Source organism: Acinonyx jubatus, chromosome A3, assembly GCF_027475565.1.
Source record: "Acinonyx jubatus isolate Ajub_Pintada_27869175 chromosome A3, VMU_Ajub_asm_v1.0, whole genome shotgun sequence".
NCBI classification, from domain to species: Eukaryota; Metazoa; Chordata; class Mammalia; order Carnivora; family Felidae; genus Acinonyx; species Acinonyx jubatus.
The window spans coordinates 87,188,203-87,203,240 of NC_069388.1; the positions used below are offsets into that span (position 1 = coordinate 87,188,203).

Consider the following 15,038-nt stretch of genomic DNA (forward strand, 5'->3'; position numbering starts at 1 on the left):
TGAACTCCAAGGATGGATTTCCATTGAGAAAATGGCCCCCATTTGGGAATAGAAATAGAAAGGCAACACCTGACACCTGACATGGGTGCTCACCCGCGTTGGAAGAATATGATCAAGTGTTTCATCTGAGAAGTCATCTCCTGTTGAAGCAGTAAGAATAATTTATCAGGTGAGGAGCTATTTTCCTTCCCGGCACGAAGCATCTAGCTGCACAATGCTCTTCCTAGGTAGCCTTTCCTCACGGTTCTCACTAGAGAAGACCTCGCGCACTAGGTACGGGAGACTACCAGTGAGCCTATCCTTTCCCCGTATTGAGTCCTGCCTTCCCCAGGGCTGTGACTCCTGCACTTCATTTAATGAGATTAAAGTGAAAATTAAGAGCACATGGTGGGAGAAAAATGATGAGTACTATTTATTTAAGGGAGTTTGAGGATAAATATTTTTCAGAAACTTCATCTAATCCCATTTACTTCTGAAATGCCACAACCAATATTAGGTCAACACATTCAGCAAGCAGTTACGAAAGCATTATATGTAATAGGACTATGTTACCCCCTGGGGGAGGGGGAAATCAAGGATAAATAAAACAGGGTTCCTGCCCTTGGTGAACACAGAATCTAATGGAGAAGGGAGATGATTAAACAAGTAATTATAAGAGAATTAGTAATGAAGGGACATACAAAATGTCAGAGACCCAAAGGGGGAACAATTAAATCTGTCTGAGGAGGTTGGGAAGAATTTATAAAGGAGATGACATTTGAGCCAAGCTGTGAGGGAAGGGAAGGAGTTTGTCACTCTACCAAGAGAGCACACTGTATGATAGGCAGAAGGGGCCTAAAGCTTACCCGGATTTGGAACCGGGGAGGTGTTTGGAACTGGGGAAGAGTTTCCACATGGGGAAGAGTGACAGGAAAAGGAGACCAGAAAGACAAGCAGGCATCAGAATTGCTTTGCTAGGGGTCTGTCCTTTGTTCTTCAGGCAACAGGGAGCTTTCAGGCTTTGTAAGCAGGCAAATGACAGGATCATAATTGTGTTTTAAAGAAATAGCAGGTGGCAGAACGAAGAAAAGAAATAAAAGATCCTCCATGGCAGAGACATAAAACAGAGCAAGAGAACGAGGAAGAATAAAATAGAGTTTCATACTTAACAGAAAGAACCATGAACATATCCACTCCTGTGCTGCTTCCCCCAAACCTATCACTACCTCCCACCAATGAAATTAACTGTCTCTTTTCACTATCACTTCATCAAGGGGGCAGTGCTTCTCCACAAAGATAGAAAGATAGATATGGGACGTTGGTATCCCAGAGAAATCACATGGAAAACCACCTTCTCTCTTTTAATGATTTCTATCAGATGTGAGAAGGGAAGGTAAAATTAACAGCATCATATGGAACTCTAACCATACTTGGATTTAGAGCAGACAAGCACGCATGGACAAATACACACACACAGACACACACACCACCACACTGCACCACATGCACAAATGCTGTGGTGACAAATGATAAGCAGTATATGCCCTGAAGTGAATAATTACATATCCCCTTACCTCATAACACGTATTCACTTTTAATGACATCATCAACTTACTATGGTCTGAGGTAGCTCTTTTTAATATAGTCTTGGTGTACCAGTAGCTTCCGAGAACCACTTTGTCCTCACAGTCTCTCCAAGTCTCCTGTGATCTGACATCACTGAACACTACAGACTATACAAGTAGTAGCTCATAAAGAGGTCATACCATTGCATAGAAAACCTGCTGCTCACCTCGACCAGGCCCAAAGCATAGAGCTCTGGGGAGAATTTGGGAGGCCTCTCTATGACTGATATTTGGCTTAGACGAACATCTCAATCTACAGATTAAGTCTCTAGAGTGTATTTTTTAGCACTGTCCAGAAAATAGAGAAGTTATACCTTTACTTTGCCAGCCAATAGAAGGCTAATTTGCTCTTTTTTCTGTAGTAACACTGAGATGAAATAATAGTTTGAATACTTTTTATTCTTAGCATGGGATTAAGTTTCTCCAGATGACCACAATTTTCACAGACACCATGAATAGCAAATCTCAAATGTTTTGTCATAGAACGCTTTTAGAAAAAATAAATACCCCAAATAAAAGAAAGAAAATCAGCTCCTACTGACTTATTATAACAACAATAACCAAAAAGGCAAGAATCATCACTTCTAATGGCACAGCCATACCTCCTTCCTCTGAAGTCATGCAATAGCATGCTTATATGCTATTGAATTTGGCACTTAAATCATATGCTGCTTCTTCCGGGTAGTTAACTTTTTAGAAGCATCAGTCTCACCTTTCTTATTAGATTGTAATAAGCTAAATTTAAATGATGGATACATCAAATTGGATTGCAAAAGACATACCACAGGACATGGCAGTGAGAACTGAAAATTGGACGCTGGTAAAGTCATACCCTCATTGATGTTCATGAGCCACTCAGTATTTTTCATGTGTACAAAAAAAGAAAACAGTGTGGAAGAAAAGAATAAGGTACCCTCTAGTACCTATTAAGTTAACCAAAACACTTAACATTTACATATTATAGACTCAATGTTGGTGAGGCTAATGTAAAACCAGTGCACGAACACACAGCTAGGGTTCTGTAAGTTGCTATAATCCTTTGTTGTAGGAACCAGCAATACACTGAAAAGCCATACAAATGTTTTTATAACTCTTGTATAAATAAATTACTTTTAGAAGTAATTCAGATAAAAAAATCCTCAAAGTATGAGTATATATCTTACGACTTCAGTGTAAAAACAAAACATCAGACATAACTTCTAAGTTCAAAAATAATAATGGCTAGTGATAGAATATAAAACTGATGACCCCTTCATAAGAAAGACTCTAAGCAAATTAAGAATTAAAAGACACTTGCTCAACTGATGAAGGACATTAAAAACTTACACTTATCATTATATTTAATGGTGAAAACTGAATACTTCCCCAGTAAGATCAGGAACAAGGCAAGGATATCTGTTCTCAGTACTTCTATTTGACATTGTGGTGGGGGTCCCAGTGCAATCAGGCAAGAAATAAAAGGCATCTAGTTTGGACAGGGAGAAGTAAAACTGTATTCAAAGATGTCATAAATGTCTACCTAGAGAACGCCCCCAAATGTATAAAATACCACTAGATCTAATAAGTGAGTTTAACAAGTTCGAAATTCAAGGTCAACATACAAATCCCAATTGTGTTTCAATACACTAGCAATGAACAATTAAAAACTGGCATTAAAAGAACAACACCATTTACAACGAACATGAAATACTTTGAGATAAATCTTACAAAACACACGCAAAGTTTGCTGAAAAATACAAAGCACCGATGAGAGAAACCAAAGACGTAAGTAAATGGAGAGATAGACTATATATGTGGATTAGAAGATTCAATAGTGCCAGAATGTCCATTCTCAAACTGATCTAAGAATCCAGCAAAATCCTAGTCAAAATTCCAGCAAGCTTTTTTGTAGGAATCGACAAGTTGATTCTAAAATATCTGTGTAAAGGACTTAGGATAAACAGAAGAATTTTGGAAAAAAAAGATGGAGTTCATAACATACTATCTGATTTCAAGATTAATAGAAAAGTAAGATCAAGACACAGTAAAAGGACAGACACAGATCAATGGCACAGAACATGAAGTCCAGAAATAGCACAATACATACATGGTCAATTGACTTTTTATTAAATGTGTCAGGGCAAATCACCAGTGAAAGCATAGTCTTTTGGAATGAGCAGGGCTGGAACAACCATAGGTTCTACATAAAAATTCAAAACAAAACCATATCTTATATTATACTGAAAAATTAATTCAAAATATTATCATCAGAGACCTAAATGTAAAACTTAACACTATAATCTTTGGAGAAAACATAGGAGATATCTTTGTAACTTTGGGTTAAGTAAACATTTCTTAAGATAGGACGCATAAGTCTATGTGTCCTAAGCAATGAAAAAAAATGATATCATTATTAACTATGTATTATTAAAATAAAAAATGCAAACTTTTCAGAAGATACTGTTAAGAAAACAAAAAGCCAGACTGGGAGAAAAAAGCTGCCAAACACATAACTGATAATGGACCATTAACCAGAATATAGAAAATTCTTTTAAAACTCAATAATAAGAATTAAAAAAAATTTTTTTTTATTAGTTTTCTTTATTTTTGAGAGGCAGAGAGAGACAGAGTGCATGTGGGGGAGGAGCAGAGACAGGGGAGACACAGAATCGGAAGCAGGCTCCAGGCTCTGAGCTGTCAGCAAAGAGCCCGATGCGGGGCCTGAATTCACGAACCGTGAGATCATGACCTGAGCTGAAGTTGGACACTCCACCGACTGAGCCATCCAGGCACCCCAATAATAAGAATTATTTTAAAAACTGGACAAAAGACTCAAACAAACACTTCACAAAAGGAGAGAGATGGATGCCAAATAAGTATACAAAATGAAATTCAGCATCAATAGTCACTCTGGGAATATGCATTAAAACCACCCCAAGATCCTACTACATACCTAATAGGATGGTACAAATAAAAAAAATCGACAATATCAAATACTAGTCAGGGTAAAGAGCAACTGCAACTCTCATATATTCCTGATGGAAACGGAAAATGGTAAAGGCACTTTGGAAAAGAGCTTGATAGCTTCTTGCAAGTTAAACATATACTTTTTCTATGACCCAATTATCTCGCTCCTAAGTATTTATTCTAGAAAAATAAAAACACATGTCCACACAAAAACCTTTACACAAATGGCTTTATTCATGAAAGCTCCAACTGGGAACAATTCAAATATTCATCAACTGATGAATGAGTAAACAATCCCTAAAATGGAATACCATTCTGCAATAAAAATGAATGGACTACTAATAAATGCAACAATATGGATGAATCTCAAAAGCATTATGCTAAGTGTGAGAGGCCAAAATTAAAAGTATGATTCCATTTATATGACAAAACTATAGTGTCAGAGATCAGGGCAGTCATTGCCAGGAGCTGGGAATTGGAAGAGGAGACTCATTGCAGAGGCGTAAAGAATTTTCTGAGGATGGAAATATTCTTGGTTTTTGTGGCGGTTATATAATTGCATAAGTTTGTAAAAATTTACAGAGCTGTATATCTAAGAAGGATTAATTTTACTATATGTAAATTATGCCTCAATAAACCAACAGACAAAAGACTGTCACACCAAGCGTTGAAGAATAAACACCTGAGCTCTCGGTCACTATATATGAGCTCTCGGTCACTGCTGGTGGGTGTGGAATATGGCACAGCCACTTTGGAAGAGTTTGACATTTTTAAGAATAAAGTTAAACATACACTTACCATGGACTCAGCAATTCCACTGCATGTACTACCCAAGAGAAATAAAAACATTTATCCACATAAGCACTTGTACATGAATGCTCATAGCAGCCGTGTTCATAGTATTCCAAGACTAGAAACAACAAAATATTAATAAATATAACAGGTAAATGACTAACTAAATTATTATATATCCATATAGAGAAATCTCACTCATCAATTAAAAAATGAGCTACTGATACATTCAATACTATGGAGGAAGCTCAAAATACTACACGGAATGAAAATAAGAATATAAATTCTAGAATTTTATAGATACAATGTTATTTTACATTTTTTTAGACTTACTTTTTAAAATCAATTTTATTAAGATATAATTTATATACAATAAAAATAAACCTATTTTAAGCATACAGCTCCATGGGTTTTGATAAATATATACATCTATGTAACTACCACCACCACCAAGAACATTTCTATCATCCCAAGAAGCTCCCTTGTCTTTCTTTCTCATCAGTCCTGTCCCCTTGTTCCCAAGAACTGATCTACTCTCTGTCCCTATAGATTAGTTTGTATTTTCTAGAACGTTATATAAATTTTAGAATTGGATTATCAAATAGTTCCTTTTTATTGATGAGTGACACTTAGGCATATCATAATTTATTTAGTCATTCATTATATTTATGAACTAACGTACTGAAAACAGACCCTGGGCTATAAAAAAAGAAGACTTTATAATAATTTATAAGGCTTAAAATGCTGGAGTAAGCATTAAATAAGATAACATAATCATGTTACTTAATATTTAGTAAGCGTATAATCAAAGATAGCGGGAAACTGCATCTTAGGTCAAATAATTTGCCAAATGTCACAGCTAGTAACCCAGGTCTGTCCAATTCCAAACTTCACTCTGTCCTAACGCCCAGTACAGGGTTCCCAGAATTTGTGGATATGGGAGAGTCCTAATTTTCCCAATGTTTAAGGGGTTGAGACATAGAAGGGAGACACTAGACGTTTAAGAGGCCAACCGAGAGTTTTGTTTCTCCACACTTACAGGATTTGGAAAATTGCTAAGTGTTCAGCATTTAGAAGAGACTAACCAGCTCTCTGCTAACCTACTGGGAACAGATCTTAAGTCCCCGGATTGACTAGGATCTTGCCTATGTAACTAGTTTGCCAGAGCCAGTTTTTCCTTTCCACTGGATATTCTTAGCAAATGTTACAGAATAAAATGTGAGAAGGGAACACCAGAAGCTAATCATGGAAAGTGAACTGTCTGTCCTTTTACACCAGTGCTACCAGAAGGGCTTCATGACCAAGTTCAACTTCATTTCACGCATAAGAATCCCTTAGTCATATCATCCTTCTCTCTGGCCATATTCTCAATGAGTCATTTTGTTCTTGAAATCAAGAAAGCCTAAGAAAGAAATGATCCTGGTTAATCAAGAAGGAGCTACTTTAAAAATGAGACTCTCACAGATCTGACTGTTTAGTTGTGTCTGAAATTGGTCCCTTTGCAGCTCCCTGCCTCATGATATGTGCCCTACACAAGGCTCCTTCCTAGGTATACCTGTCTCAGGGAGTCAGTCTTTCCTGACTCTATCTTTGCCTCTGCGACTTGCTCAGTCTGGATTGCCTTCCAATGTAGCTTTCTTTCATTTGGTTCCTATTCCATCTTTGCTTCCCCCTTGAGACTTAACATTTCAGACTATCCTTTTGGTTTCCTACTTTACTGATGTTGTCTGGTTGCCCTTTCCCAGTCAGTCTTATCTCATTTCTTTATGCATTCCTAGGAACCTGCCTAGAAGGAGGGTTTTAATTTTCAGATCAGGGTTGTAGATGCTCTTTTTGGTCCTTGTTCTCCAGGACCCAGGCTTGCAACTGTGGCTCCTAGGTAGTGAGTTCTTTTACAGTTAAGGGGGCTTCTTCCTTGGCAAATTGAAATATGCCTCAATTCCCTAAATCTGGACCTTTGTTGTCACTCTCTGCTGCCCTCCAGCGGCTGTCAATAGATGCAGTAGTTAGTTAGATTGAGGCCTGGCTCTTTGCCCTTTCCAGGCTTGTAAGTGTTCTCTAGTAGGACACTAAGGCAGTGCAGTTAATGAAGATGAGATGTGTGTTCAGAATCCATCAGGTTTTATTTAATGCTGCCAGTACTCCTGCGACAGACTTTGATACCACTGCTACTTCCAGGGAAATTCATTGGTAATGACTCACTTGACCTTTCTCCCGAAGATGTGATTATCTCAGAAAATCCACAAATTCCACGTGTGTGGGTTTGCATATTCAGGCTGTGTGTTGAGATACGGGAGAAGCCTCCCAAGTTCCTGAGGCTTGGCGTGTTGGGAGACGCAGACAGCGGTGCAGAACTTCACGCTAGCCCAGGCAGCATGCCTCACAGGTCACCTCGGTCAGAGGATCACCAACGCTGTCCCTGAGCAAAGGGAGAAACTACCAGGTGGCTTTCACTACGCTATGCTTATTAGCTCCTCCCACAAGAGCTTGAAATGGAACAAAACTCTAGCCTCTGAACTGACAGACTTGGCTATAAGGCTATCCAGAGTGACACTGGCACTGCGCCCACTTTAAAAGCGGCCATCATGCTATTGGAGCAAAGGGGTAGAAGACAGCTGCAGACTAGATGCACACTTCTGGAAAAAGTATGTCTAGCATACACTGGAAAGGCTGCTGTATGCCCTGGTGGAACCCCTAAGTGGCCCAGCTTTGCCAAGTAGGAAGTGCTAGACAACTCTGTTGAGTGAGCTTTAGATTAGACTTCCTATCTAACCCGAGACCGTGCCAATCTGGGTTAACGGCAACAATGGATAATGTTAACCTGGGGTTGGGGCAATCCATGAGTCAAAGGCCAAACCCAATGTATTGTTCATGGGAAAACACATCCAACGTCTGGTGTTTTGTCTCCTACTACCCAAAAGATTATCCACAACTGCTCCTAGCTAGCTAAAGTTCCTTCCACATAACTTCTTTCCACATAACTGCTATTAATACAGCTTAAGGACCCTGACAGGGCCCACAGCGCCTGTCATTCACGAGTCAGCATTTCCAGACACACAAACTGTCTATAAGAGGGAGGGCCTTCAAAGAGGCTCAGAAGCTACCACTTTACCAAGTACAAATGGGCAAAGAACCGAGTGTCTCCCACCTACATTCGTGCTAAATGGCTAAGCTTCCTCTCTGAGGAAAAGCAAAGCCCCTGGAAAATACAAAGCGGTGTTCATCAGACCTTTCACCTTCCTTTCATGGGCCCCAACTATTCTCCACTGTGAAAAATCAATGAGGAATCTATCTCTTATAAACTATCATGATCTCAATGTGGCTGGCATCCACTACTAATACATGCTCCCTTTTCTCTGATTCCCAACCTCTTGAAACAACTCCATGAGACTTTAAGAAATTAGACTTCTGAATTGCTAAAATGATTTCCATAGTGAGAGGACAATGAATAGAAAATGGCCATCCCCACATGCTATGATGTCATTTGGACCGTTAAAATGTCTGTTTTTTTTTTCCCTAGCATTTAAATAACATCGTACATGATTTCCTATACCAAAGAGTCGCACCTGCTCAGATATTATTTCATGAGATCCTGGTCTGGAAAAAAAAAATGGATTCTATGTTAAATCAAAACAAACAAACAAACAAACAAACAAACAAAAAACCTCAGACAGAATTTCTGAGTGCATCTCCTTCCCTAGTTGAGAGGTTAGTATGAAGTGAGACAAAGTTTCAGCAGTTCTAGAATAGACTTTCCTCCAATCAACCAAGGGCATTGGGTAAATCCCAGAATGTGTTACATATTACTGGCAATTCCTTCTATAAATTTTCCATGGCAGCCCAGTTACATAAGGAAAGATACCTGATTTTCAGTGGCAGCAGCAGCATCTATCTCAGTGGCTGAAGACCTTATCTACCTGTGCCCATCCTGTGTGTGCTGATCTAGCCTTGGCTTACGTGAGGTCATAAGTCTAGCTCGGTGGAGTCTATTCTCAGAAACGTTCCTATCTCTGTTTTTTACAGAACCAGACCAAAGGCGTAAGCTTTCCCCAGCTCGGGAACAGGAATCATTTGCGGTCAGAGATTCCTTTGAGGTTAAAGGTATCACCTTGGTGCTGTCAAAATAACATGGGCACAACAATTTTGTCAAAACAACCAGAAAACCCTACTTTCAAAAACCAAAGGACCACCCTCTGAAGCGTTTCAAGATGGCCATCTTATGTATGCCGGGCTGCCAAATCACAGCTACAGGTTCTTTTCTGAAAGCCTGTGTATCAGTGTACAACAGACTTGGGCTGGCCCTGGGGATTTGCAGAAAGCTCTGCGGCTGTCCCTAAAACTGACCAATACAGCATCAATATAAAAAAACATCAAAATCGAGACCAACTGGCATCCCCTTGGATGCAGTTGTTTTATTCCCAACTACACCACTAGAGTCACTATAATAGTGCTAGGGACAATGTCCAATGAATGAATGAATACTTCTGATTTAGGGAGGTCTATAAAGTTTGCTTGCTTTATCTATGTTAAAACATGGACTAGGGTCTGTAGGAACTTTTAGTACCTCTGTCTCAGCAAAGAGATTTGTGCAGACAGTCTGATATTATTACTTTATCTTCTTCCAACCACCAATGCCTTTGGGATAGGATGACTCTGGATTTCATTTCTGAAATGACATTTAACCCCATATACATGCTACCACACCAGTAGTGCTGATGATCTTTTCTAAGATAATGTGCTTAATGGCTTAAACCATTCCTTCTGACCCCTCCATCCACATTAGTCATAGTAATGGCATCTTCCAATTCCATGAGTTATCAAGCTATTTGATTTCTGAACCCTGGTGCAGATGACTCCCAGTTTTACAGGCCACTATTTATTCAAGATCATACACAATCTGAAGGTCAACAGAATATTTCAGGTGAGCACTTGGGAGAGTAGTTCTACCTCTAGCGTTACTGGCCCATATACTTCACTACCAGAGGATTTGAGGATTTACATACCACTCTATTTTCCTCCACCGAGAACATCCTTTCACAAAAACATCCCCCTACCAACTCTCCCCACACCTCTCATTTTCTCCACCATGACTCCTTGGCAACTGCTCAGTAAACATTTAGGAAAACTATAGGCCATCCCCCGCCCCCCACCATAACCTCCAGATTACATCCCAGCAAGTTAAAAACCAGTATTAAGAAGTACATGTGGGAAATGACTTTCTTCCTGTTAAATAGGGCTTAACCGTTGTGACGAAATGTAGAAGATTGCCACCTGAGGCCTTTTTAAGATGTGGGCCCGCCTTACCCTGATGCAGGCCTCCTCTGTAGTTTCCTAAAAGTTAGGGGTTGTTTAGACTGGCTAGGGAGAAACCTTAAAAAAAGAAATTCTATTGACTATATATCATCTTGTTATGTGTGGTATCAGACAAATTCAGTTTTTCTATCAATTGGTATTCTACTGAGGCTAACACGTAAGTGGTTATTAAGCAAAGTTAAGATTTTTCCACATGAGCCTAGATCAGTAGAGCAAAGGGGGGATGTTCCTCTTAGTGGGAGTGGTTGTTCATTAGACTTGGGAGCAGAAAAAAGAAAAAAAGTAGGCAAGTTGATTCAAAAACCAAAACTTTACTGAACAGAATGAAGACAGGCTGGGAAACAGGAAGGGCAGTTCTGCATAGTTAGTTTCTGAGCTGTTCCCAGGTTTCATACCTGACAGAGCGGACGGTCCTGATTTCACTTTTACGCCTCTAACACGAACATCAGAATTCTTTCAACATTTCCAAAGAAATATACAACTATTTCTCTTAGGTCCTAGAGTTGTTGTTAAGGCAAGTTAAGTGCCTGCAATGGAAATGCACCGTGTTTACTTTAGTCAGAAGGTTTAGAAATTGGGGAATAACTGGCCTAGAGGGAATGTCACCAGCTCCATCTAAAAAAAGCCACAGATATCTTGGGATGGCTTTGCTGTTTGAGAGTCGTTGCCAACAAGCTCCATTCAGGAGATCTGATGCAATGTCACAACCTAGTTCATTCAGCTCTATAAAAACTTAGTATATCGGAAGTAAGCAACAGTTGGGGCCAAGGAACAGAAAATAATGTGATGCTACTAAAGAAAAGAATCCACTCAAACCTTTTCCTGTTGGTCAAATATGTACGGTGAACAGCCAGAAATTAAATGAGTAATATAAATAATTAATTATCTAGGGAAGTTACGATTCCCTCACAGTGAATGTAACAGAAATGTGAAATGTTTCAGGGTAGCCTACAATAAGCAGTGTTTGCTGAGAAGGAGAAGACATAAACAAAACCAACCAACCAAACAAACAAAAAAACAGGTCCATGAGGAAGCTGAATAGTAAAAGTAAGAAACGAAGAAGAGAAAGTAAGAAAGGGGGTTTTAAAAAGATTAGTCTAAGACTTAAAAAAAAGGAAAGATAGTCTAGATCCTAGTTAAAACAACTCCATATATGTTTTTAAACAAAACTTAAAACTGGCTATTCTCTATGCTTAAAACACTTTCCTCCCTCACCAATGCCTGGTTTCTATCAGTTGAACTTTCCACTATTTTAATGCAGTATTTTATAACTACTTAGGCTCCCGAAGACCTCTCCACTCCATGGCCTCTTTCTGCAATTATAGATGCATAGTCTGTATAAAGATCTTATATCCCAACCGGAGGATAAACTGAAGTTGATTTCCCCGCTCTTTGATTTTGGGCTGGCCCTGTGACCAGCTCTAGCCCATAAGATGTGGTGGGAACGATGGCTTGCCAGTTCCAAGTGTAGACCTTAAGGGGCTTGCATATTTCCCCTTGCTCTCTTAAAACCTACCAATACGCCACGTGATTACGCGTGGGTTAGGCTGCTGGTGAATGAGAGACCACATGGAGCAGAGAAGAGTCAGTCTAGCTAAGACGCCCTAGACCAGGCAGTTCCTAGTGAATCTAGTACCTGACCTCAAGGTGTGAGCCCACAGAACCTATCCTAATTGCTCATCTGTAGAAACCTGGGTTAAATAAATGATTCTTCTTTTAAGACAAGGCATTTTGGGTGCTTTGTTATGCAGCAAAACACAACGAAATAATTGAAACATATGTAATAGCTTCATCCTTCCAATGTAATGCTCACTACAGACTGACTTATATTAAAAGTAAGTATTTGCTGATCACTTCTCTGCTCCTGGAGGTCAGAGACTGTATGATATTCACTTCTGTATTCCCACAGCACCGGGGTTGTGCTCTGTTCATGGTAGGCACTCAGAGTTTGACAAAATAAGCTGAAATGAAAATCAAAGGAAGTTCAAATTCTAATATACATTAGTATTATCTACTGAATGCTTAACAAAAGAAGAAAAACACAAACCAGAGTACTGGTAGAGAATCCAGTCACTACTGAGAATCCGCTATGGACCTTGTATGGTAATTCCCAATGATGAAACATTAAGGGCTGGCAGCTACTAGTACTTGGAGTGCATATGCCACTTCAGGATAGCTAATAAGTGGGCCCTTTAAGTTGTCCTTGTCAAGATCTAACATTAACCCGAAGTTGGACTTTGATAGCGATTCACACACATATTTGAACACATGAATGTGAAGTCATACTGCAATCCTCCTTTTGTGGACTTGGGACATTTAGTGGCAAAGGAGATTTTGATTTGCACTGTCTAATTCACATTATCATTAACAGCAGGTTTTCTAAGCCTAGCAGTCTGACAAATGAGATTTGCACATAAATGTACATTAACTATGAAGTGTTGTACGCATATAAAATATCATGAAAGCTTGTGTAGTCAAGATGTCATTTCACTCTTTTCCTTAAGAAGTAGGAGACTGAGAATAGACAGGACAGGTGGGAAAGGATGAATCGTTTTGCTATCCGTATCTAAATTGAGTCCTAATTGAATTTCTATAGCTTTTAAATGACACTGTGCTATTACACTCTATGCAGAGATGATCTCATCAAATATTCTGTGTTTTGATTATTTTAAAATTATTCACTTGACAGTGTCTGAAACACTCTAAAGCAAGGCAACACAAAAGTACGATCAGAATGAACATGCTCATAAAGCAGTGAGGCAGATACAGTCAATGACAGTAAAAGAACACCCTTGCTGCACTGTAACCGTGGTGCTTTGCATGGGTGCACACCCCAGAACTTGCCCTAACTTTAACTTCTTCCTTTAACTTCTGCCATGCCTGCTTAATATTGTTACGTCAGACTCAGAAAGCACATGATGATTAAGTCAGTCACTAAGCTAGAAAACTGAATCAGGATCTAATGAGGTTTAGACCGGTTAGAATGATAAAAATCTGTGTTGTTAACAATGTGAAAGAAACACATAGACCAAAGAGAGTAGAGTCTCCAATCTGTTCCGTAAAATTGCATGTGTGAGGACTCCTTGAGGAGTGGGTCTCAATGCTATACATGTGATAAAGACTCAATTGCTAGCAGAGAGGATGCTCAATAAATCAGGAGAGGAAGCCTGTCCCCGAAATTGTGATGCATTAATAAAAACATAAAGAACCAGAGGGTCAGAGTTCAGCGAGACAGATTTTAGCCAACTTAAGAAATATCTTTCTAGGGGCGCCTGGGTGGCTCAGTCGGTTGAGTGGCCGACGTCGGCTCAGGTCATGATCTCTCGGTCCGTGAGTTCGAGCCCCGCATCGGGCTCTGTGCTGACAGCTCAGAGCCTGGAGCCTGTTTCAGATTCTGTGTCTCCCTCTCTCTGACCCTCCCCTGTTCATGCTCTGTCTCTCACTGTCTCAAAAATAAATAAAACATTAAAAAATATTAAAAAAAAAAGAAATATCTTTCTAATAATCAGGTTGTCATAAGGAGGCCCTTGCTGTCTTGGGGTGGCGAGTTTTCTTCAAGGAGGATACACAGGCACAGTCTGGGTGCTACACATGGTTTCAAGTATCAAGTCAAAGGTTATCCTGCATGATTTTTCAAATGAGCCCCAACACCCAAATTCCATAATTCTATTACGGGATTCTGAAGGAAACATGCAGAAGGACAACATACTCAAAGGCACTTAATCATGCTTCATTTGAGGTCCAGATATCTCCTTTGGAAACATACTCCCAGGTTTTCTCCTGATAGTTTGAACATCTCCATAGTTCAGAAGAAGTCCCCTTTTAAAAAGATGCTCATTTTAAACAAGTTGTGAGAACAATGAAGATGGACTGCAAAGAGATCAATATTTTCAGAAGAGAACAGGGAGGGATAATTTTTCTCACAATGATTCCACCTACCTGGGGGCTGCTAATAAAGAGCTACAGCCTGAGAGCTGGGGAAGTTTTTCAAATGGTCTAGGTTAGGAAAGTTATTGTTTTAACAGAGACAGACACAACTAGAAATTAGGTGATTGATTCAATAGGAAGAGACATACTCTTGTTCTTAGTAAAATTTAGGAGTTTTGGTTTCTCCTGCTAAAATATCATAAAAGGAAGTCTGAGAACAGAAATGTAACAGCAAGTAGGAACTTAAGCATAAACACCAGTGCTCACTGAGAGCCCACAAATACTTGAGCATTTGTCCCCGGCTCAGATCCACCTTATTTGGCTGTGTTTTCTAACTTACTCCCTTAGTTAACATTTTCTGTGAACACCAGTTGCTTTCCATAGGGACCAAAAACCACAAACTAGAGAGAATGACCACACTTCCTTCTCATGAATAGTGAGAAAGGAAAAATTTTT

General features: G+C 39.4%; 1 protein-coding gene across 8 annotated transcripts in view; it reads right to left on the reverse strand.

Annotated features, from left to right (window-relative positions):
* EXOC6B (exocyst complex component 6B) overlaps positions 1 to 15,038 on the reverse strand; it is a 603,982-nt gene that overhangs the window by 139,108 nt on the left and 449,836 nt on the right. Inside the window, exon 21 of one of the 8 annotated variants that reach the window (XM_015064021.3) lies at positions 10,947 to 11,182. The exons of 6 other annotated variants lie outside the window; for them this stretch is intronic. In XM_015064021.3, coding sequence (XP_014919507.1) covers positions 11,165 to 11,182 — 18 coding nt within the window. In that variant the 3' untranslated portion in view covers positions 10,947 to 11,164. Of the gene's footprint in view, positions 1 to 10,946; positions 11,183 to 12,436; positions 12,617 to 15,038 lie in introns of those variants that run through there. One more of the 8 variants, XM_027072207.2, reaches the window with a different exon arrangement.